Source organism: Eschrichtius robustus, chromosome 8 (genome assembly GCF_028021215.1).
Source record: "Eschrichtius robustus isolate mEscRob2 chromosome 8, mEscRob2.pri, whole genome shotgun sequence".
In the NCBI taxonomy this organism is placed as follows: Eukaryota; Metazoa; Chordata; class Mammalia; order Artiodactyla; family Eschrichtiidae; genus Eschrichtius; species Eschrichtius robustus.
In genome coordinates, this window is record NC_090831.1 from 53882237 (window position 1) to 53908442 (window position 26206).

The 26206-nt window shown below is 41.3% G+C and overlaps 2 protein-coding genes across 2 annotated transcripts in view; one reads left to right on the forward strand and one right to left on the reverse strand.

The window, feature by feature from the left end:
* Positions 1–2319, forward strand: part of IGF2BP3 (insulin like growth factor 2 mRNA binding protein 3) — a 147024-nt gene extending 144705 nt beyond the window's left edge. The window contains exon 15 of the mRNA XM_068550495.1: positions 37–2319. Coding sequence (XP_068406596.1) covers positions 37–135 — 99 coding nt within the window. The 3' untranslated portion in view covers positions 136–2319. The remainder of the gene's footprint in view (positions 1–36) is intronic.
* A 2733-nt stretch (positions 2320–5052) lies between these two features.
* MALSU1 (mitochondrial assembly of ribosomal large subunit 1) lies at positions 5053–23072 on the reverse strand. The gene is made up of 4 exons (XM_068550496.1): positions 22781–23072; positions 21037–21215; positions 6633–6714; positions 5053–5268 (listed from the first exon to the last, which is right to left on the reverse strand). Exons 1-4 carry the CDS (start codon positions 23034–23036, stop codon positions 5081–5083), a joined length of 705 nt encoding a protein of 234 aa, XP_068406597.1. The 5' UTR covers positions 23037–23072; the 3' UTR covers positions 5053–5080.
* Positions 23073–26206: the final 3134 nt, after the last annotated feature.

Sequence of the window (26206 nt, forward strand, 5' to 3'; positions counted from 1 at the left end):
ATCAGGCAGAAATTTCAAAGCTCTCTCCTACTGCAGGTTGCCCAGAGAAAAATTCAGGAAATTCTGACTCAGGTAAAGCAGCACCAACAGCAGAAAGCTCTGCAAAGTGGACCACCTCAGTCAAGACGGAAGTGAAGGCTCAGGAGACAGCCCACCACAGAGGCAGATGCCAAACCAAAGACAGATTGCTTAACCAACAGACGGGCGCTGAACCCCTATCCAGAATCACATGCACAAGTTTTTACCTAGCCGGTTGTTTCTGTGGACCAGGCAACTTTCGAACTCCTGTCTCTGTGAGAATGTATACTTTATGCTCTCTGAAATGTATGACACCCAGCTTTAAAAAAAGAAAAAAATTAGGGGGTGAGGGAGGGAAAGAGAGGAGCTCTGCACTTCCCTTTCAAATATTCTAATTTTTCTTAATATTCATTCCCCCATAATGCCAGAAATTGGCTTAATGGTGCATTTACTAAATTCATCAAATAAATAAAAATAGATTGCTCCTATGTCCAATTGTTAAAATTGGATCAGAATAGAATTATTACAAGAACTTAAATGTTAAGCTATTAGCATAGAAAAACTGTTCTCAGTTTTATCTAACACTAACACAAATAACCTAAGGGAAGTGCTGAATGGTGTTGGCAGGGGTATTAAATGTGCATTTTTACTCAACTACCTCAGGTATTCAGTAATGCAATGAAAGCAAAATTGTTTTGTTTTTTTCTGAAAATTTTATATACTTTATAAAGGTAAGTCCAACTGTTTTTTAAAAAATAAAATTAGCTAACAGGCAAATAGTTAACTGAGAAAAAAATTTTACTTCTGGCTGGTGACAGTAAAGCTGGAAAGTTAATTTCAGGTTTTTTGAGGCTTTTGACAGTTATTAGTTGGAAAATCCAGTAAATGTTCAGTGATACGGAGCAGTGCCTATATTTGGAGAGCAGCAAATACCATTTATTTTTTTGTTTATGGTAGGGAAGTTTTTGATGGTACTAACAGAGCAAAGTGGCTGCAGGAGGTTTTGGAACGGCTAGTTTTAATAAATGGCTTCAGGAGACTTCAGGGTTTTTTTGTTTGGCTATGTGATTGAATGCATAAATGCTTTGTGCTTTTGACTATCACTACCTAAAGCAAGTGTATCTATGGAGACATGCAGCTCCTGTGAACTTTAAATTGATTGGTAAGAAGAAAGCTTCAGCTTGCCTTACAGGATGCTTAGTTTGCCAATATATTTCAGATCAGTTGTTGGTCTATGCTTGGAGCAGACCCCAAAAGAATTGCTTTGTGAAGACCAATGGGGCAGTCAGACGGTGTGACAGTGTTTAAAGGCAATAAAAAGGCTACATCTGCCCGTGCCAGGCCCTGTCGTGAGCCTCACACTAAGCTATTTTGAAGATTTTAAGCAATGATAAATCAAGAAGAATGAAAGGCCACCTAGAATATTACATAAATTGCAGCAGGATTTCTGCATTCTCTGCAACCAGTTATTTGAAAATAAGTCAAAAGGTAGAAAAATACAAGAACAACTTTTGGAATATAATTTGAGTGACTGTGATACAATACATTTGACCTTTGATACTGAACGCATTCACCCATTCCCTAACTTGACGGCAAAGCCTGGTGTGTACAGTTATGTGGGTGTGGGTGGTCTCCGAGGCCACACTGCTCTCAGAATTGTTTCTTTTGTTCATTAAATGATCACAGTCGTCATATTATACTAATCTGAAGGGCATATATAATAACCCTTAAATCATTTTGCTTCATTTGTATTTCAAGATGAATTTCTACAGACTAGGTATAAGTTTTTCTGAAGATCACTGTATCATTTAAACATTTTGAAAATGACTTGAAATGTTTTCAGAAAATCAGTTTATTTTGTAGTTTTAGCCAAAAAGTGCCCTTTTTGTCACTGAATTCATCTAGCATTCATCATTTTCTTCCATACAATGAATTGCTTTAAAAAAAAGTAATGGACTGGCTTTCTGGTTGGATTTTGGGTAAAATGTGCTTAAGGCCAGAGCTCTTCCTCAGTATTTGATTTTTCCAACTTTTTTTTTTTTTTAAAATACAGATAGGTGCTACATTTATATCTGCCTGTTTAAATTCTGTCATGTTTCACTTCTAGCCTTCTAGTGTGGCAAATCATGTTTTACTTTCAATTAAGCATTGGTAATGGAGTATCTGGTAATACTAGGAAATAATTCTGTTGTAATTGAGTTTTGTACTCACCACATATGGATCATTCCTCATCTGTAATGTGCCCCAAATGCAGCTTCATTTTCCAGATACCTTGATGCAGAATAAAGTGTTTCATTATCAGGTGCAGCCTGCTGTGTAGTATGTTTTATTTTTGGCTTTTCAAATTAATGTGAATGTCCTGAATTTGGTCAAAGTGTAAACTTAGATTTTTAGTAATGCTATGTCAATCTCAAGGTAGGCACCAGTATCCACCAATGTCCTTACTGTGAACCTAGATAATACTGTTGCATATGAACTGAGAATTAAAGGTTTTACGTTACAGGACCAGTGGGGTGGTTATGTTTTCTGCTTTACTGTTTTAAAATTTTTGGCTATACTATTCTACAGAATAAGATTTAAACTTAAACTCTGAAAACACTTTGCTAGGCCTGGGAATGAGCATTCCTAGCACTGTGGCATGAAATGGTCATGAAATGCCCCCCAAACCATGGTCAAATTTATGACCACGAAGGAGCCCTGCTGACTGGAAATTGGCGCTCGCCATTGGCACTTGCTGTCTTGCCTCTACAAAGATTACATCATGAGCTGCTGCAGCTGCTGACCTTCAACACCCCCTGAAAAGGAGTTCAGAGTGGAGAACAGGAATGAGGCACCCTGTGCTCTGGGAAAAACTGGCAGAACAGGTCTTCAGATAGATATAGATAGATATTTTCAGGAGAAGATTTTATGGGCCCAGATTCTTGCATCTTCTCATACCTGGGGAAACACTAACATCATTAATGGCGACATCTGCTTTGGCTATTAAGGGGAATATTACAATTAAAAGTCAAAATGGAGTAGCTATGGTTTAGACATCCAAGAAAATAACTAGATGACACTGTGCGTGTGATTTCAGGCAAGTCCCTGTATTGCTAAGAACTTGAGTTTTCTGAGCTGTGTCAGACTTGGATGCCACCAGCCGTTCTCAAAATAATGTCTGCTGGCAGCTGGTAACTGCAACCTTACTTTTTAAAGGTCTCCTCTTATAACTATTACATTTTTAGACAACGGAATTGCTTTAGATCATACATTAACAAAAAGAAGAGACATGTTTGATGACCAATAGCACCTGTTATCTATGTGTTAATACCACATTAAAAGTTAAAACCTACCTCAAACTAGACAACTGGCTACATGGCTACAAGTCTCCCCAAAGCACCAGGTCCAGACTGTGTTTCAGGCTTATTCTCCTGAAAAGAAATGACGTTTATTTTGCCTATTAAAATCCCGTTGTCACTCCTCCAGCTACTTCTCACTGGGTCTGTTACACCAAAATGGCAGACCAAGGGATTGAGATTTTAATCATACAAGACTCAGATCCAGGACTCGGGAATCAGCAATATTTCCAGTCCAGTGTCTATTCTCCAAATTGAGGCAGGACTATGCCCTATTGTAGCACGAAGTGGCCAGCACTGTTGTCGCCCAGCTCCCTGAACTGGAACTGGGCAGGACTCCGGGGGGCTCCAGAGTACAAAACCTTTCTGTGTCCCCTGTTTCTTGTTTGTAGGATATAGGCTTCACTCAGCCTCCTTGACCTTCCCTGAGTTCCGAAGGGCAGATTCAAACAGTTGCTCATCAGGGAAGGGAGGGGATGCAAAAACAGGGGAGGAGCAGTCAAGTAGTGGTACAGCCTTGGAGCAGGGTCCTGGTTCCACCTCAAGGACTATGCATAACAGTATCTTTGAGTTCTGCAGGAACTAAGGCCCCCACCCAGGTGCAGGATGTTAACTTCAGGCTGAGGGCAAGATTCCTGGAGCACTGCCCTGTTACCTCACTACCAATCGATCAGAAGAAAGTCACACACCCTGCAGCCCTCTCCCCAAATTTTGCCTGCCTTTTCTGGGCCTGGCGATGACCGTCCTGTTAGGCCTCCTGTTTGGCCCTTGTCTGTTTCAACTGGTTACAAGGTTCATCCCCCACAGGGTCCAACAGTTTCAGCTAAACTGCTGTTACTACAAGGATGAACGCCAGTTTCGGGCACAGAATACCTCAATTTAGATCAGGTAGAGAGAGACTTCTACTCGGACTAGGCAGGACTACGCCAACTCTCAGCAGGCAGTAGTTACAGAAGAAAGTGACCTCCGCTCCAATTCCCAAGAATTATCTTGAGTATGAAGTCTCTCATGGAGGAGTTGTTAGGGGAAACACTGAAACTGCCTGCCCTGGCCAGGCAACATAGCAACCACTTGCATGAGTTATCTTAAACAGGAGGTCCTGGTAAGGAATGCAGAACTAACAAGCTACTACCAACTGGAAGAACTCAGGAAAGGTCAAAAGGAGAGAGGAGACTCCAGTCTGTATGTCCTGCCAACCTCCCAGAATCCCTCTCACTGGAATCCACCTTGGCTGAGCCATGCGTGCGCCACCGGGAAGGACCCCGAGCCAGAATGACTGGCCAGAGACAACCCAGAAACTGACCCCATTCCCATAAAACACGAGACTGTGAGCCATGTGGTGGAGCAGTCCTCCTGGGTTCCTTTACCCTCCTGCTCTCCACCTGGGTGCCCCTTCCCAATAAAGTCTCTTGCTTTGTCAGCAAAAAAATAAAATAAAAATAAACTCTAGCAGAGTTTATAGCAGAGAGCTCAAGTAAAACACAGGGGCCAATGCAACTTCCAGGAAATCCTGCTGAGATCTCAGGAACAAAGATAATATACTAATTTTAGTTTGAATGTACTGATTCATGGTGTGAGAATTAGCTCACTTACCTACAATTTCCATGGGTCAGTTAGGATTAGTGTCCATAGATAAGACTTGTTTTGACAACAACCAGCTAGGCAGGGTTTAGGAGTTATAAGTGACTCAATCCAAATCTGAAATGACTAAAGCAGTTCATATCATTTTATTCACATTTAAACTCCACAGGAGCCAGAGATGAAGTGTCATCTTCTATTCCAAGAATGAAGTCTTCAGGTAAGGTCTCAGGTGCTATCTGAGCTAACTGGTCATCATAAGAACGAAGGGTCCATAATTTCTCTAATTCATAGGTTTCTCTGGTTTCTGGAAGCATCAAATGAATCACCATGCTGCCTATCAAGGACAGATAAGACTTACAATGAAGAAGCAGTTCATTTGCCTTTACCCTTGTGATCTCACAAACCTCTGTGACAGTAAGAACAGTGGTTCTCAAAGTGTGAACCCCAGATTAGCATTACCTGAGAACTTGTTAGAAATGCAAATTGTGGACACCATCCAGCAAAAATACCACAGAAGTGATGCTGTGCTTTTCTCAGTGCATCATACAGGAGGTATATGATATCAATTTGTAACACTACTCGTGATGGGTTTCGCTTGGGAGACAGTCCTCCAAGGGTATCATCACATTTCTGCACAGCCTGTGAGCAAAGCACCGACAGGCTTTTGTTCTGGACTATTATTTTTAAGGATGTTGGCAAATATTCTCAGAACTACTGTCTCCCTCTGGATCAAAGCGCAAGTGTGCTTACAGCAGTGGTTTTCAATCAGGGACATTTTTGATTTTCACAGTTGGGGGGGTGGAGAGGAGAAGGAGAACATCCTACAATACACAGAATATTCCTCTGCACCTGAATTACCTGGCTGAAAATGTTATTAGTGGCAAGGCTGAGAAACCCTGACATACAGCCTTGGCCGAAAAAGTGTTTTCCACCAGAGCAAATGCAGGCCTGCTTCCTGCCCATTACAAAAGATGTGGATACCCTAATCTCAGGGTTCTTCTCGTGGAACTTTGTGTGCAGGTGCCATCTGGTCTTGTGTTGCTCAGGGACCCTGGTGCAAAAATGCCGCTTGATGCTGGCTACTGGCTATTGCTGAGTAACAAACTGTGCTTCATCAAACCTTGACTAACTTGTTAGCTTACAGGTAAGATAAAATCTCAGACCCTTCACAGTTCTTCAGTTACTGTTTTTCCCTTTGTATTAACTATCTTTTGGGGAAATAATTTGAAACTATGCATGCATTAATACCCAAATTTGTTACATCTTTTCAAAATTCTAGTCCTCTGCTCTTGTCCTTCCCTGTGCCTAGAATGCCCTTCACCTTATCTGAGTTATTTACGGCCAAGGTTATGTGTACCCCAAGGTGCCTTCCACCACCACTAGGGGATCTCTCCCATGTTATCCATCCTGTTCTCCACCAGCTTTCTGACCTGTATGACAACTCACATACATACCATGTGAGATGAGGATTTCACATGTGAATAAGACCAACTAAGTTATAAGAAAACTTATTTTAGACACACTTCAAAAAATTGTATGCGGAGATAAGAACCTGCTGTATAAAAAAATAAAATTCTAAAGTTAAAAAAAAAATGTATGTGGAGGAACACTCAGATCTCAATCCTTTTACAACTGAAAATAGTTCAAGATTAGTGCAATATCAAATATTTATCTGTAAAATGTGCCAAAATAACTTACCAAAGTCCACACAGAGCCAGTCATCAGTGTCCTTCCCTTCGATCTTAACATGAGGCTCACTTTTACATTTCAGATATTTGTACTGAAAAAAACCAGATCCCATATTAAAGGGGAAGAGAATAGGGAAAATCTCTGTTCTTACTGAGGGGCTGGGGATATTTTTCTTGGTCTTAATTTGGCAACTAGCTTATTCATTCCTCACAGCTACACCATGCCCCTTAATAACACAGGGAAACTATTTTCCCCCTTAAATCCTACCCACCTCCTACACCTCTCTCCTGAATCCTCCTGCCCAAACCCTTCTGACAGGGCCACCTCATTCATTTACCAAGGTGCCTCAGAGGCAGGCCTAAACTCTCTCAATATCCACTTCTCACATACATCATCCTTTCTGTCCATCCCAGCTTCCTTTCCCTCTCAGGGGAGACAGATGCTGCCTTCCTGTTTTAAGGCTAGGTCTTCTCAGTTCTAATGATTCCATCTCATCTACTTTCATGACAATGTTAATGGGATTTTATCATCCCATAATCTCTATTCCCAGCAAATTCCATGAATAGTCTAAAACAACAAATACACTGTTAGAAAAAATACTATTACAAGACAAAGACATTATATAATGATAAAAGGGTCAACCAACCAAGATGACATAACAATTAGAAACATGCACCAAAAACCAGAGCTCCTAAATATATGAAACAAACACTGACAAAATTAAAGGGAGAAACAGATAGCAACCCAGTAATATAGGAGACTCAATACCCCATTTGCATTAATGGATGGAAGATCAATAAGGAAATAGAGAACTTGAACAACACTACAGACCAAGTGAACCTAATGGACATTAACAGAACATTCTACCCAACAACAGCAGAATACACATTTTTCTCAAGTGCACATGGAACATTCTCCAGGATAGATCATACGTTAGGCAACAAAACAAGTCTTAATAAATTCAAAGATTAAACTCATATAAAGTATATTTTCTGATCACAATGAAATGAACTAGAAATCAACAGAAGTAAAACTAGAAAATCCACAAATATGCGGAAATCAAACAATTGTTTTATTACCTTAAACAACTGATCAAAGAAGAAATCACAAGGGAAATTAGAAAATATCTTGAGACAAATGAAGTTATAGAACGCAGTGAGAGCAGCAGTAAAGAAAATTTGTAGCTGTATATGCTTACATGAAAAAAATAGTTCCCAAATCAACAACATGAATTTATACCTTAAAGAACTAGGAAATGCACCATCAAAAAATCAACAAATAATAAATGCTAGAAAGGGTGTGGAGAAAAGGGAACCCTCTTGCACCGTTGCTGGGAATGTAAATTGATACAACCACTATGGAGAACAATATGGAGGTTCCTTAAAACACTAAAAATAGAATTACCATATGACCCAGCAATCCCACTCCTGGGCATATATCCAGAGAAAACCATAATTCAAAAAGACAGATGCACCCCAATGTTCATTGCAGCACTATTTACAACAGCCAAGACATGGAAGCAACTGAAATGTCCATAGAGGAGTGGATAAAAATGTAGTACATATATACAATGGAATATTACTCAGCCATAAAAAAAGAATGAAATAATGCCGTTTGCAGGAACATGGACCTAGAGATTATCATACTGAGTGAAGTAAATGAGACAAATATCATATGATATCAGTTATATGTGGAATCTAAAAAAATGGTACAAATGAGCTTATTTACAAAACAAATAGAGTCACAGATACAGAAAACAAACTTACGGTTATCGAGGGGGGAGGGGGGATAAATTGGGAGATTGGGATAGACATATACTGTAGATACTACTATATATAAAATATATAACTAATAAGAACCGACTGTAGGAATTAATAAGAGTATTGAGGGAACTCTACTCAATACTCTGTAATGACCTATATGAGAAAAGAATCTAAAAAAGAGTGGATAAATGTATATGTATAACTGATTCACTTTGCTGTACAGCAGAAACTAACAACACTGTAATTCAACTATACTCCAATAAAAATTAATTTAAATAAATAAATAAATGCTGGAGAGGGTGTGGAGAAAAGGGAACTCTCCTACAGTGTTGGTGGGAATGTAAATTGGTACAGCCATTATGGAGAACAGTATGGAGGTTCCTCAAAAAACTAAATACAGAACTACCATATGAGGGACTTCCCTGGCAGTCCAGTGGTTAAACACTATGCAGGGGTGTGGCTTCAATCCCTGGGTGGGGAACTAAGATCCTGCACACCATGCGGCATGGTCAAAAAACCTACCTTAAGAGATATAGATAGATATAGATACAGATATAGATAGATATATAGATATAGATGTATATAGAACTACCATATGATCCAGCAAGCCCACTCCTGGCCATATATCCAGAGAAAACCATAATTCAAGAAGACACATACATCCCAATGTTCACTGCAGCACTATTTACAATAGCCAAGACATGGAAGCAACCTAAATGTCCTTTGACAGAGGAGTGGATAAAGAAGATGTGGTACATATATACAATAGAATATTACTCAGCCATAAAAAAGAAAGAAATAATGCCATTTGCAGCCACATGGATGGACCTAGACATTATCATACTAAGTGAAGTCAGACAGACAAAGACAAGTATCATGATATTGCTTATATGTGGACTCTAAAAAAAATGGTACAAATCAACTTATTTACAAAGCAGAAATAGAGTCACAGATGTAGAAAACAAACTTATGGTTACCAGGGGGGAAAAGCGGGGGAGGCGGGCGGGGGTGGACAAATTGGGAGATTGGGATTGATACATACACACTACTGTATATAAAATAGATAACTAATAAGGACCTACTGTATAGCACAGGGAACTCTACACAATACTCTGTAATGATCTATATGGGAAAAAAATCTAAAAAAGAGTGGATATATGTATAACTGATTCACTTTGCTGAACACCTGAAACTAACACAACACTGTAAATCAACTATAGTCCAATAAATATTATAAAATAAAAAGAACCAGGAGATGAAGAACTAATTAAACTTAAAGCTGGCAGAAGGAAGAAGTCAATGACCAAATTAAAACAAAATAGACAAAAATCAATGAAACCTAGATTTCGTTTTTCAAAAAGATCAACAAAATTGACCAATAAGCCCCCAAATAACTAAAATCAGAAATGAGTGAGGAGACATTAGAGACAAAACAAACTGGAAAACCCAGAATAAATGGACAAATTCCTAGAAACACACAACCTACCAAGACTGCATCATGAAGAAACAGAAAGTATGAATAGCCCTATTCAATAATAGCAACAGGATTAAGTCATTAATCAAAAACCTCCCAACACAACTGTATCTCAAAAGAAAGGGTCGGGTATGGAGAAAAGAACACACAGAGAAGAAGGAAGGAAAAAACCTCCCAACAAAGAAAAGACCTGGACCACACAGCTTCTTCACTGGTGAATTCTACCAAATACTTAAACATAAGCTGACATCAAATTTCGCTAAAACTCTTCCAAAAAAACTGAAGAGGAGGGAACACTTCCTAACTTATTCTATGGGAGTAGCATTAACCTGATACCAAGACCAGACAAAGACCCTATAAGAAAAAACTACAGACCAATATCCTTGATGAATACTGATAGAAAAATCCTGAACGAAATACTAGCAAACCTAATTCAATACCGCATTCAAAGAATTATATATCAACACCACATGGGATTTATTCCTGGAATGTAAGGATGATTCCACATGAAAAAAATCAATGTAGGGACTTCCCTGGTGGCACAGTGGTTAGGAATCCACCTGCCAATGCAGGGGACATGTGTTCGAGCCCTGGTCTGGAAAGATCCCACATGCCATGGAGCAACTAACCCCGAGCGCCACAACTACTAGAGTCTGTCTGTGCTCTAGAGCCCATGAGCCACAACTGCTGAGCCCACGTGCCACAATTACTGAAGCCCATGTGCCTAGAGCCTGTGCTCCGCAACGAGAGAAGCCACCGCAATGAGAAGCCTGCACACTGCAACAAAGAGTAGCCCCCACTTGCCACTACTAGAAACAGCCCGTGCACAACAACGAAGACCCAACACAGCCAAAAATAAATTGAAAAAACCAATGTAATAAACCACATTAACAAAATGAAAGACGAAAACCATAGGATCATCTCAAATTTATGCAGAAAAAGCATTTGACAAAGTTCAATACCCTTTCATGATAAAAACTCAACACAGATAAGGAAAAAAAAAAAAAAAAACCTACCTTAAGGTAATAAAGGCCATACATGAAGAGCCCACGGTGATTAGCTATCATCATACTTGATGGCAAAAAACTGAAAGTTTTTCCTCTCAGATCAGGAAAAACACAAGAATGCCCACTTTTGCCACCTTCTATTCAACACAGTACTGGAAGTTCTAGCCATGGCAATTAGAGCAAGGGAAAAGAAAAGAAAAAAGTAACAAAATTGGAAAGGAAGAAATAAAATTGTCTCAGTTTGCAGATGACATGATCTTTATACATAGAAAACCCTAGGGCTTCCCTGGTGGCGCAGTGGTTAAGAATCTGCATGCCAACGCAAGGGACACGGGTTCGAGCCCTGGCCCAGGAAGATCCCACATGCTGCAGAGCAACTAAGCCCGTGCGCCACAACTACTGCGCCTGCGCTCTAGAGCCTGCGAGCCACAACTACTGAAGCCTGCACGCCTAGAGCCCGTGCTCCGCGACAAGAGAAGCCACCGCAGTGAGAAGCCTGCGCACAACAAAGAGTAGCCCCTGCTCGCTGCAACTAGAGAAAGCCTGCATGCAGCAACGAAGACCCAACACAGCCCAAAATAAATAAATAAATTTACTTATTTATTTATTTTTTTAAAAAAGAAAACCCTAAAGATTGCACCCAAAAAAACCTGTTAGAAAAAATGAATTCAGCAAAGTTGTAGGATATTAGATCAAAACCCCAAAATCAGTTGCGTTTCTGTACACTTAATAAGCAACCTGAAAAGAAAATTAAGAAAACAATTAGGGAACTTCCCTGGTGGCACAATGGTTAAGAATCCTCCTGCCAATGCAGGGGACATGGGTTCGAGCCCTGGTCTCAGAAGGTTCCACATACCGCGGAGCAGCTACGTCCATGCGCCACAACTACTGAGCCTGTGCTCTACAGCCTGCGAGCCACAACTACTGAGCCTGCGTGCCACAGCCACTGAAGCCCGTGCGCCTAGAGCCTGTGCTCCACAACAAGAGAAGCCACCGCAATGAGAAGCCTGCACACCACAACGAAGAGTAGCCCACTCACTGCAACCAGAGGAAGCCCGCGTGCAGCAACGAAGACCCAACTCAGCCATCAATAAATAAATTTTTTTAAAAAAGAAAATATTTCTATTTACAATAGAATCAAAACGGATAAAATACTTAGAAATAAACATAACCATGGAAGCAAAACTTGCACAATGAAAACTAGAAAGCATTGCAAAGGTGCCACCAATAAGCAGACACTCTGTATCCATGAATTGGAACACAATATTGTTAAGACTTTACCTACAGATTCAATACAATCAATCTCTATCAAAATCCCAGTGACTTTTTTTTGTACAAATAGAAAAATCCATCCTAAAATTTATATGTAATCTAAACAGACCCCAAATAGCCAAAAACAATCTTGAAAGGGAAGAGCACAGTTGAAGATCTCAAGCTTCCTGATTTAAAAACTTACTACAAAGCTACAGTAATCAAAACAGTGATTAAGATAAACTTATAGACCACTGGAATAAAATAAAGAGCCCATATGGTCAAATGATTTTTCAACAAGGGTGCCAAGTCAATTCAATAGGGAAAGGCAGTCCTTTCAACAAATGGTGCTGGGAAAACTAGATTATCTACCTGCAAGAGAATGAAGGTGGAGTCTTTATCTGACACCATCTACAAAAACTAACTGAATACCAAAGACCTAAACATGAAACCTAAAACTATGAAACTCTTAGACGAAAACACAGTGGATAAGATTGGTTCAAGATGGCGGAGTAGAAGGACGTGCGCTCACTCCCTCTTGCGAGAGCACCAGAATCACAACTAACTGCTGAACAATCATTGCCAGGAAGACACTGGAACTCACCAAAAAAGATACCCCACATCCAAAGACAAAGGAGAAGCCACAATGAGACGGTGGGAGGGGCACACTCACAATAAAATCAAATCCCATAACTGCTGGGTGGGTGACTCACAAACTGGATAACACTTATACCACAGAAGTCCACCCACTGGAGTGAAGGTTCTGAGCCCCACGTCAGGCTTCCCAACCTGGGGGTCCGGCAACGGGAGGAGGAACTCCTAGAGAACCAGACTTTGAAGGCTAGTGGGATTTGATTGCAGGACTCCAACAGGACTGAGGGGAACAGAGACTCCACTCTTGGAGGGCACACACAAAGTAGTGTGTGCATCGGGACCCAGGGGAAGGAGCAGTGACCCCACAGGACACTGAATCAGACCTACCTGCCAGTGTTGGAGGGTCCCCTGCAGAGGCGGGGGGCAGCTGTGTCTCACCGTGAGGACAAGGACACTGGCAGCAGAAGTTCTGGGAAGTACTCCTTGGTGTGAGCCCTCCCAGAGTCGGCCATTAGCCCCACCAAAGAGCTGGGTAGGCTCCAGTGTTGGGTCGCCTCAGGCCAAAGAACCAACAGGGAGGGAAACCAGCCCCACCCATCAGCAGACAAACGGATTAAAGTTTTACTGAGCTCTGCCTACCAGAGCAACACCCAGCTCTACCCACCACCAGTCCCTCCCATCGGGAAACTTGCACAAGCCTCTTAGATAGCCTCATCCACCAGAGGGCAGACAGCAGAAGCAAGAAGAACTACAATCCTGCAGCCTGTGGAACAAAAACCACATTCACAGAAAGATAGACAAGATGAAAAGGCAGAGGGCTATGTACCAGATGAAGGAACAAGATAAAACCGCAGAAAAACAACTAAATGAAGTGCAGATAGGAAACCTTCCAGAAAAAGAATTCAGAATGACGATAGTGAAGATGATGCAGGACCTCAGAAAAAGAATGGAGGCAAAGATCGAGAAGATGCAAGAAATGTTTAACAAAGACCTAGAAGAATTAAAGGATAAACAAACAGAGATAAACAATACAATAATTGAAATGAAAAATACACTAGAAGGAACCAATAGCAGAATAACTGAGGCAGAAGAACGGATAAGTGACCTGGAAGACGGAATGGTGGCATTCACTGCCATGGAACAGCATAAAGAAAAAAGAATGAAAAGAAATGAAGACAGCCTAAGAGACCTCTGGGACAACATTAAATGCAACAACATTCACATCATAGGGGTCCCAGAAAGAGAAGAGACAGAGAAAGGAGCCGAGAAAAGATTTGAAGAGATTATACTTGAAAACATCCCTAACATGGGAAAGGAAATAGCCATCCAAGTCCAAGAAGCACAGAGAGTCCCAGGAAAGATAAACCCAAGGAGAAACACACCGAGACACACAGTAATCAAATTGACAAAAATTAAAGACAAAAATTATTGAAAGCAACAAGGGAAAAATGACAAATAACATACAAGGGAACTCCCATAAGGTTAACAGCTGATTTCTCAGCAGAAACTCTACAAGCCAGAAGGGAGTGGCATGATATATTTCAAGTGATGAAAGGGAATAACCTACAACCAAGATTACTCTACCCAGCAGGGATCTCATTCAGATTCCACAGAGAAATCAAAAGCTTTACAGACAAGCAAAAGAGGATTCAGCACCACCAAACCAACTCTACAACAAATGCTAAAGGAACTTCTCTAAGTGGGAAACACAAGAGAAGAAAAGGACCTACAAAAACAAACCCATAACAATTAAGAAAATGGTAATAGGAACACACATATCAATAATTACCTTAAACATGAACGGATTAAATGCTCCAACCAAAAGACACAGGCTTGCTGAATGGATACAAAAACAAGACCCATATATATGCTGTCTACAAGAGACCCACTTCAAACGTAGGGACACATACAAAGTGAAAGTGAGGGGATAGAAAAAGATATTCCATGCAAATGGAAATCAAAAGAAAGCTGGAATAGCAATACTCATATCAGATAAAACAGACTTTAAAATAAAGAATGTTATAAGAGACAAGGACACTACATAATGATCAAGGGATCAATCCAAGAAAAAGACATAACAATTATAAATATATATGCACCCAACACAGGAGCACCTCAATACATTAGGCAACTGCTAACAGCTATAAAAGAGGAAATCGACAGTAACACAATAATAGTGGGGGACTTTAACACCTCACTTACGCCAGTGCACAGATCATCCAAACAGAAAATTAATAAGGAAACACAAGCTTTAAATGACACAAAAGACCAGATAGATTTAATTGATATTTATAGGACATTCCATCCAAAAACAGCAGATTACACGTTCTTCTCATGTGCACACGGACAATTCTCCAGGAAAAATCACATCTTGGGTCACAAATCAAGCCCCAGTAAATTTAAGAAAATTGAAATCATTAAGCATCTTATCTGACCACAACGCTATGAGATTAGAAATCAATTACAGGGAAAAAAAAACGTAAAAAACAAACACATGGAGGTTAAACAATACGTTACTAAATAACCAAGAGATCACTGAAGAAATCAAAGAGGAAATCAAAAAATACCTAGAGACAAATGACAATGAAAACACGATGATCCAAAACCTATGGGATGCAGCAAAAGCAGTTCTAAGAGGGACGTTTATAGCAATACAATCCTACCTCAAGAAACAAGAAAAATCTCAAACTAACCATACACCTAAAGGAACTAGAGAAAGAAGAACAAACAAAACCCAAAGTTAGCAGAAGGAAAGAAATCATAAAGTTCAGAGCAGAAATAAATGAAACAGAAACAAAGAAAACAATAGCAAAGATCAATAAAACTGAAAGCTGGTTCTTTGAGAAGATAAACAAAATTGATAAACCATTAGCCAGACTCATCAAGAAAAGGAGGGAGAGGACTCAAATCAATAAAATCAGAAATGAAAAAGGAGAAGTTACAACAGACACCGCAGAATTACAAACCACCCTGAGAAACTACTAGAAGCAACTCTATGCCAATAAATTGGACAACCTGGAAGAAATGGACAAATTCTTGGAAAGGTATAACCTTCCAACACTGAACCAGGAAGAAATAGAAAATATGAATAGACCAATCACAAGTAATGAAATTGAAACTGTGATTAAAAATCTTCCAACAAACAAAAGTCCAGGGCCACATGACTTCACAGGTGAAGTCTATCAAACATTTAGAGAAGAGCTAACACCCATCCTTCTCAAACTCTTCCAAAAAATTGCAGAGGAAGGAACACTCCCAAACTCATTCTATGAGGCCACCATCACCCAGATACCAAAACCAGACAAAGATACTACAAAAAAAGAAAATTACAGACCAATATCACTGATGAATATAGATGCCAAAATCCTCAACAAAATACTAGCAAACAGAATCCAACAACACATTAAAAGGATCATACACGACGATCAAGTGGGATTTATCCCAGGGATGCAAGGATTCTTCAGTATATGCAAATCAATCAATGTGATATACCATATTAACAAATTGAAGAAGAAAAACCATATGATCATCACAACAGATGCACAAAAAGCTTTTGACAAAATTCAACACCCATTTATGATAAAAACTCTCCAGAAAGTGGGCACAGAGGGAATCTACCTCAACATAATACAGGCCATATATGACAAACCCACAGCAAACATCATTCTCAATGGTGAAAAACTGAAAGCATTTCCTCTAAGATCAGGAACAAGACAAGGATGTCCACTCTCGCCACTATTATTCAACATAGTTTTGGAAGTCCTAGCCATGACAATCAAAGAAAAAGACATAAAAGGAATACAAATTGGAAAAGAAGAAGTAAAACTGTCACTGTTTGCAGATGACGTGACACTATACATAGAGAATCCTAAAGAGGCCACCAGAAAACTACTAGAGCTAATCAATGAATTCGGTAAAGTTGCAGGACACAAAATCAATGCACAGAAATCTCTTGCATTCCTATACACTAATGATGAAAAATCTGAAAGAGAAATTAAGGAAACACTCCCATTTACCATTGCAACAAAAAGAATAAAATACCTAGGAATAAACCTAACTAGGGAGATAAAAGACCTGTATGCGGAAAACTATACAACACTGAGGAAAGAAATTAAAGATGATACAAACGGAGAGATATACCATGTTCTTAGATTGGAAGAACCAATATTGTGAAAATAACTATACTACCCAAAGCAATCTACAGATTCAATGCAATCCTATCAAATTACCAATGGCATTTTTTACAGAACTAGAACAAAAAAATCTTAAAATTTGTATGGAGACACAAAAGACCCCGAATAGCCAAAGCAGTCTTGAGGGAAAAAAATGGAGCTGAAGGAATCAGACTCCCTTCAGACTATACTACAAAGCTACAGTAATCAAAACCATATGGTACTGGCACAAAGACAGAAATATAGATCAATGGAACAGGATAGAAAGCCCAGAGATAAACCCACACACCTATGGTCAACAATCTATGACAAAGGAGGCAAGGATATACAATGGAGAAAAGACAGTCTCTTCAATAAGTGGTGCTGGGAAAATTGGACAGGTACATGTAAAAGTATGAAATTAGAACACTCCGTAACACCATACACAAAAATAAACTCAAAATGGATTAGAGACCTAAATGTAAGACTGGACAGTATAAGACTCTTAGAGGGGGCTTCCCTGGTGGTGCAGTGGTTAAGAATCCGCCTGCCAATGCAGGGGACACGGGTTCGAGCCCTGGGCCGGGAAGATCCCACATGCCGCGGAGCAACTAAGTCCATGCGCCACAACTACTGAGCCTGCGCTCTAGAGCCCACAAGCCACAACTACTGAAGCCTGTGTGCCTAGAGCCCATGCTCAGCAACCAAAGAAGCCACTGCAATGAGAAGCCCACGCACCGCAACACCGCAACTAGAGAATGCCAGCAAGCAGCCATAAATAAATAAATTAATTTAAAAAAAAAAAAAAAAAAAACTCTTAGAGGAAAACATAGGAAGAACGCTCTTTGACATAAATCACAGCAAGATCTTTTTTGATCCACCTCCTAAAGTAATGGAAATAAAAACAAAAATAAACACATAGGACTTAATGAAACTTAAAAACTTTTGCAAAGCAAAGAAAACTACAAACAAGATGAAAAGACAACCCTCAGAATGGGAAAAAATATTTGCAAACGAATCAACGGACAAAGGACTAATCTCCAAAATATATAAACAGCTCATGCAGCTCAATATTAAAATACAAACAACCCAATCCAAAAATGGGCAGAAGACCTAAATAGACATTTCTCCAAAGAAGACATACAGATGGCCAAGAAGCACATGAAAAGCTGCTCAGCATCATTAATCATTAGAGAAATGCAAATCAAAACTACAATGAGGTATCACCTCACATTGGTTATAATGGGCATTATCAGAAAATCTACAAACAACAAACGCTGGAGAGGGTGTGGAGAAAAGGGAACCCTCTTGCACTGTTGGTGGGAATGTAAATTGATACAGGCACTATGGAGAACAGTATGGAGGTTCCTTAAAAAACTAAAAATAGAATTACCATATGACCCAGCAATCCCACTACCGGGCATATACCCAAAGAAAACCATAATTCAAAAAAGACACATGCACCCCAATGTTCATTACAGCACTACTGACAATAGCCAAGACATGGAAGCAACCTAAATGCCCATCGACAGACGAATGCATAAAGAAGATGTGGTACATACATACAATGGAATATTACTCAGCCATTAAAAGGAACGAAATTGCGTCATTTGTAGAGACGTGGATGGAGCTAGAGACTGTCATACAGAGTGAAGTGAGTCAGAAAGAGAAAAACAAATATCGTATATTAACGCATATATGTGGAATCTAGAAAAATGGTACAGATGAACTGGTTTGCAGGGCAGAAACAGAGACACAGATGTAGAGAACAAACGTATGGACACGAAGGAGGGAAAGTGGCGGGGGCAGGTGGTGGTGTGATGAATTGGGAGATTGGGATTGACATATATACACTAATATGTATAAAATGGATAACTAATAAGAACCTGCTGTATAAAAATATAAAATTCTAAAATTCAAAAAAATAAAAATAAAAAAATAAAGTAATTCCCGCCCCCCCAAAAAAAAAGAAGAAAACACAGTGGAAAAGCTTCATGACATTGGATTTGGCAATGATTTCTTGGATATGAGACCAAAAGCAAAAGCAGAAAAATTTAAAACTTTGGTGCATCAAAGGACACAATCAACAGAGTAAGAAGGCACCTACAGAATGGGAGAAAATATTTGCACATCACATAGATGATACGGGATTTATATCCAGAATATACAGAGAACTCCTACAACTTCACAATAAAAAAACAAACTCGATTAAAACATGGGCAAAGGACCTGAATAGGCATTTCTCCAAATGTACACAAATGGCTAATAATCATGAGAAAAGATGCTCAACATCACTAATTTAGGGAAATGCAAATCAAAACCACAACAAGGTACCACTTCACGCTCATTAGGATTACTATCAATATTATCAACAAACCAGAAAATAACGAAAATAACAAGTGGTGAGCATGTGGAGAAACTGGAACACTTGTGCACTGCTGGTGGGAATGTAAAGTGGTGCAGCTACTGTGTAAAAGTGTGATGGTTCCTCAAAAAATTAAACACAGAATTACCATGATCTGGCAATTCCACTTATGAAATTAAAAGCAGGGATCTGAACAGATATTTCTACACTCATGTTTATAGCAGCATTATTCACAATGGCCAAAAGGTGGAAGCAACCCAAATGCCCACCAATGGGTGAATAAGATAAAATGTGGTATATACATACATTAAAATATTCAGTCTTAAAAAGAAGGAAATTCTGACACATGCTACAACACAGATGAACCTTGAAAAATATTATGCTAAGTGAAATAAGCCAGTCACAAAAGGAAAATTAGAGTATGATTCTGCTCAAGGAGATACATATTAGTGTAGTGAAATTCACAGAGACAGAAAGCAGTATGGTGGACGCCAGAGGCTGGGGGAAGGAAGAATGGGAAGTTATTGTTTAATGTGTACAGTTTTTTGCAAGATGAAAAAAGAAAAACGTTCTGGAGATGGATAGTGGTAATGGTTGCACAGCAATGTGAATGTAATTAACGTCACTTAACTGAACACCTAAAAATGGCTAAAATGTTCAGTTTTGTCATGTATATTTTACCACAAACAAGAACAAAACTTTCTTGACCTTGCATTTTTCTCCCTCATCTAAAATTTTTGCAAAAGGAATTTCTGTTCCCCTCCCTTGCTCTTCCACAGAAACTTTCTCTGAAAAATCTCTCATTCTTTTTATATCTCCAAGTCCAATGGTCACTTCTAAGTCTTACTTACTCTGTCTTACTATTACATCTGACAGAGACCCTAGGATCCTGCCTTTTAACTTCTCCATGCCCTCCTAGTTCTCTTAGTCTCTCCAACTACCCCCTCTTTTTGAATCTTCCTTTGTTCTGCCATGTTGCACCAGGGTTTTGTTCTCAGTCCCCTATTTTACCACCCTTCTCTAGGCAATCCCAGCTATTCTTTTCGTCTTAACTGTCCCCTCTCTGACCAATTTTCAACAGGGTGAAAGAAGTATGTTCCCCTCTAGAGTGGTATCAGAATCAGCTTCCAAGTACACTTTCTTCCTCATTCTGATTCCTATTCAGTCTAGTTGGAAAATGAACTGCCTTCTGTTTCCTCAACTAGACCTGTGAATTTGGAGGGCAAGAACTGATCTTTTTCATTTATGTCTTCCCAATACCCAGCACCGTGCCTGGGAACACTGGACATGCTCAAACATTTGAATTAAACTCTAGGCCAGCACTACCCAATAGAAGTTTCTGCAACTATGGAAATGTTTTATATTTGTGTCCAGTATGGTAGCCATTAGCCACATGTGGCCACCAAGCACCTGAAATGTGGCTACTACAACTGAAGAACTGAATTTTTAGTTTTATTTTATAATTACATAGCCACATGGTGCTAGTGGGTGTCACACTGGACAGTTTTGCTCTAGAAATCCCTCTGGGTTATACTGTCTTCTAGCCTGCCTCAGGTAGTTTTTTTTTTGTATTATTTTTCTTGTCACAAGAGACAAGAATGTAAAATATCCTGACCCACTAAGGCTAGATATTGGTCCCCATAACTTTCACTATCAAAGAACATAAAACACTCATGCAAATTCTAAAAATCTGGGCTTCTTATACAATCTTATGTGAAGGGTTTACTTTTTAAATGTTGCTCTTCCACCTGATGCATTGACACTATTCCATTAAGTTAAAGGTTCCAAAGAAAAAGAAAGCATCCTACCATTTTCACAATGTAGTAGGCCATGGCATGTAAGTGTCGAGTGGAAGTTCCACTACCAATTACAAAGTAATCCGTATATTCCATTTCTGGAGGAACCTTGATGACACAAATGTCTCTTGCATTTTCTTGCCTCAGAAGTGAAACCAGCATATCGATGTCAAACTTGGGACCAGTATGATCTGAAATGCATAAAGATTTGCTTGTGTCAGGTGGCCAAGTAAAGACAGACACGATATGCACCCAGAGATGCAGGCAGCTGACAGCAAAACTGCTCCTCCATGAAGGTGTTCAGGCCTCCTGGAAGTTGAAGCTGGGCACTGCTTTCATACAGCACTGCTCAACTTATGGGAAGGGTGCGCAGGTCACAGACAGCCACCACACACATCCTTCCCTATTAGCACACGCAAGAAGAACCAGACATCAGCCACGATGGCTTTCTGTTCTAGTACCTGAGGAAATGAGTAACACAGCTCAAGCAGAGAACTGCTATACAAAGAGAGGAAAACGGGAATTCCCTGGTGGCGCAGTGGTGGGGAGTCCACCTGCCAATGCAGGGGACACGGGTTCGAGCCCTGGTCCGGGAAGATCCCACATGCCGCGGAGCAACTAAGCCCGTCCACCACAACTGCTGAACCTACGCTCTAGAGCCTGCGAGCCACGGCTGCTGAGCCCGTGCGCCACAGCTACTGAGGGCCGCGTGACTAGAGCCCGTGCTCTGCAACAAGAGAAGCCACTGCAGTGAGAAGGCCGTGCACCCCAACAAAGAGTATCCCCCGCTCGCCGCAACTAGAGAAAGCCCATGCGGAGCAACAAAGACCCAACACAGCCAAAAAAAAAAAGGTTAATAATAATAATTTTAAAAAAAGGGAGGAAAACAGGAGCACCATTTGGGGAGGTGGTAATATCTTGGGGCATATTAAATTGAATTCCAGCCATAAAGGGTCACAGAATTAGAACTGTGAACTGGAAGGGCTCTTGGGTAGTTATCTGTCCACAACCTTCATTTGAGAGATAAGCTCAGAACTAGCTGAGTAAGTGTGTGGCCCCAAATCTACCAATCCGAGGGTCAAAATTTTAACAGCAGTTCTCATTTTGAACTCTCAAGGCTTTCTTACGATGCCAGTTGGGTTATGTAACAACTGTTATCTGTGAAAACCGTTTTTTGTTTGTTTTTTCCTCTAGAGATTTAGATATTCAGCTCTCCACCGTGGTGTATTAGAGCCTGTGGACTTAACAGCTCTCTCCAGTTCTAAAGCTCACTCCCAGGGCCCTAGTAGCTAACCTCTCCCTCTCATACTTTATCCTTTCACAGGTGTGATCTGTTTACCACCTCTCAAGTTTCTAAAAGCTTACAATACTTAGAGGCTCTTAAATTGGCCCCATCTCCTATTAGCGCTTCTTACGCACCCCTGAGCCCCCAGACCCTGGCTCTTCCTCAGAATCCTCACGCCCCAACACTCCCGACAAGTCCATTTCTCGGAACCCTAGACAGAGTATGAAGGGGGATGAGGACGGTGAGGTTGTGATGCCAAGGGTCCGACATGGCCGTTCGGACAGACGCCTGGGGTTTGGGAGACTTCAGTCCATCTCTTGATCTCATTGTGAAATGCAAAGTTGGTGCCGACAACCTTTGCAGTCCCTTCCAGTTCTGCTCTGTAGGAGTTTTGTGACCCCACGAGAAATGCAAAAAGAGAGGAACTCAGCCTCCTTAGCTGGGACCCGGCTCCCTCCTCCTCGCCCGTACCTGCGGTGCCTGACTCCGGGCGCCCCTCGCCGGCGGTTCCCTCAGCCCGCTCCTCCAGGCCCGGCCCGCCGTGCAGGCCGCGCGCTCGGTCGGGGGCCGGGCAGACCCTGCCGAGCGCCGGTCCCACCGGAAGCCGCCCCACGGACAGCAGCCGAAGCCGGAGCCCCGCGGCCGCCGCGGGCCACGCTCCCGGGGAAAAAGCCCGGCGCCACAGCAGCGCCCCGAGCCGCAGCGCCACGCAACCCCACGGCCCCATCGCCGTCGCCACGCGTCGACTCACGAGGCGGGGCTTAATGGGGCTCGAGCGGGCCTGCGGCTTTCCATAGGCCAGGTCGACGCGCCAGGGCTTGGAAAATTGACGTCAGGAGCGTGGGCGTGGCCAGGGCCCGAAGGTGGGGCCGTGGGCGGAGAGGGAGAAGGAGGGTAACCCGACAGTGACCCGGAAGAATTTAGGGATTAGGGATTAGGTTTTGTAGGCGTCAGAGGACTGGGATTTCACTACTCACCTTGCGTTTCCCTGCACCGTACTGACGCGCTGTGTCTTCCTTGAATTGTTCTTATTTTTCCTTGATGGTTCCGTTCACTGGAATGTAAACAGCATGAAGGCAGAAATTTTTGTTTTTATCTGTTCTCTCCACAGCACCTAAAGCTGAAAGTACGGAAGTTGCTTCTGTTGATTAGACTGGAATTAGGACACAGCCCATTACCAAAGAAGTTGTCAAGATTCCCTTGCGAATTTGAAATCCCATGAGGAACATATGTTATCCTGGGCGGGGGTTGGGTGGGAGGCAGAGATTAAGGACCATATGGAAAACGTTCTTAGTAGGTCAGGCCTTCAGGGACACTCCCCGAATGGAGTTATTTTATGCTAATGTACTGCGCTGTGGCGCTCACCTCGGTGAGAATAAGGAATGCTGTGTTGCAGTTAACAGTATTGAATCCTAGGATGTGAGAGCTGAGAGACCCAGGGAGGAAAAATGACTTGGCCTGTGGCCAAGCTGGAACCAGAAGCTGTTTCTGAACTCCAGCCTGATAACTTCTGAAAGGAAGAGGCTAGGAGAAGGGGGCAAATACCTCGGATGCCTGGATCAGTGCCAAGCACATAGTAGGTACTCCAAATGCTTGACACATTAATTTCTTTTAAAGAAATAACTCCAAGCTTAATTTTTAAAATTAAAAACCACAGAAACTAATACAAGCACCTGTGTGTACCACCCTGAATATTCACAATTGCTTCAAGTTATTTTTGAAAATAAGAATAAAGTGTTACAGATGAAGTTAAGTCTCATCCTTTTCACTTCCATTTCCCCATAGGCATGGATTTGGTGCTTCTCCCAGCATTTGCCATCAGTTCTGCGTTTCCACTATTTTTTCTGAACACCCCAAACCTGCTTTACCACCTGTATTTGCCATCTCGTTTAATGGGTCATCATCCCCCCCAAATCTCCTAAATTCTGGACTGCATTCACTGCAGGATCTTCCTGCAACAACTAGTCCATTCTCAAATCCTGCTTATGCTACCTCCAAAATATTTTTTGAATCCAACTTCTCGTCTTCATTCCCACTGTTCCTTCCTTAGTCTGAACCCTCAACAGCTTTTGGCGAATTACTGGGACAGCCTCCTACCTGGCTCTCCTGTCTCCAATCTGTCTCTACTCTTTCCATCCTCCATGCTGCCGGCTAAAATTATTTTAGCCTCATCTGCTTTTTGCTGTTTTCCAAACACACCATAACCTTTCCATGCTGAGCTTTGCACATACTATTCCATTCCATTTTTTTACAGTGCCCTTCTTCCACCTTTGCACATGACAAACTCAGAAACTCCTTCAGAAGCCCTTCATTCCTTTGTTCATAAATGTCTTTAACATTTACCATGTTCGATTGGATGATAACCCATTGGAAAAGACTTAGATTTATTTCCAGCTCTTCTGTTCACTAGCAGTGTAAGACTGAAGTGACTCAATCTCCCTGAGCCTTTTATTTATCACTTCCTCTCAGCTCCTTCTCCAGCTCCTACAGAACTGCTGATGTGACCCCACAATATTTTGGACTTTCAAATACAAATATATGATACTGATGACATTTACTCTAATCATCATCTCTCCTGTCTGGAAGCTCCCAGTGGGCAGGGACTATTCACCTTTCCCCTCCCTGCCTTAGCCCAGCACCTGGCACTGGAATGTTTGTTGGCCTTGGTGAGGGTCTTTGGGGAGGTCGTGAATCACAAGTCTACTCAGAATGACCCATTGTATGCAAACTGCACATCAATGTGAGAAGAAAGTACACCCTTCATTGTGAAGATGAGCACAAGTAGGGCTGGTAGCCTTCAGGTCCCTACCAATTCCTGTAGGCTGTGGGAGAAATGATAGCCTGGGTGCCCAGAGGCCCAGCTCCGGATTGAGCAATGGTTCTGAGATCTGAGGAAACAATGCTGCAAGAGGTGGGAATGTGAGCTTGCACTTTGGTCCAACAAACAGGCTCATCGCAGAAATGGTGGAGGAGGTTCTTCCCACATAGGAGCCTCCTACTTGAGAGGCCCCTGGCGGGGCTCTGGGATGCCCTCAAACCACAGGCTCCATGCTTCCTGGGACACCAAGAATTCATCGCATTGTAGACCTCAATGCCCACTCCAGGTTGGACTCCCTGTCCTTACAGCACAGAGGGCATGACTGACAAGCCAACAGAAAATATATGAGCAGGCAGGCAATGCAGACTCCACGCTCCACTGGGAGCTTGGGGTGGAGACAGACAGTGCCTACCCCTAGGGTTATAAAACAATGAGTCCCTGTTGCTGAACTTCTACTTAAAAGGATTTTCCCTCTTCCAGTTAGGAGATCTACAAAGAGGAGCACAAAATAATTTTTAAATAGAAATACACAAACTTAGCATATCTAGAATTAATTAGATTTATAAAAGAGGTAATTTTAATCCTAGCCCTTCCCTCTGCAAGGTCTCCTGAGGGCAGAAACAGTACAAAGAGAATGGAAATCCGAGAAAAAGGATGAAGCTTAAACGAGGCAGGGATATTCACCGATGGCTGCAACTGCCCAGTTGTGGAAGGAGCTGCCGTGTGAGGTTGGGAAGGGTGGCTGAGCTGGAGAGAAGTGGTCCCCACCTATTTAACGATCATGAATAACTAAAAACTGTGGCTCTTTGATATTAGTCATTGAACACATGCATAACAAAAAGGTGTTGTGAACGAAACAACGTTTTTAAATAAAATTATATTGAATTGCAGTACGTTCTTTGCAACCAAAAGGTCCAGAGACTAGGAAACACAGATACAAAGTAAACCCATGCATGGGGTAAGCAAAGGTTGGACATGATAAACTTCCTAGTCCCCAAACTATATGAATTCAATCATTCATTTATTAAACAATGATGTGCCAGTTTCAGTGTTACGAGCCCCAGAGTCAAGTGTGGGAA

What these genes read in the sequence shown, in the direction of transcription:
- MALSU1 (XM_068550496.1), bottom strand. Translation starts at nt 23,036, where the DNA reads ATGGGGCCGTGGGGTTGCGTGGCGCTGCGGCTCGGGGCGCTGCTGTGG. An exon ending in CCCGGAGTCAGGCACCGCAG is followed by an intron (nt 21,216 to 22,780) that starts GTACGGGCGAGG and finishes TATGCATTTCAG; the next exon opens with ATCATACTGGTCCCAAGTTT. An exon ending in CTGGCTCTGTGTGGACTTTG is followed by an intron (nt 5,269 to 6,632) that starts GTAAGTTATTTT and finishes TGTCCTTGATAG; the next exon opens with GCAGCATGGTGATTCATTTG.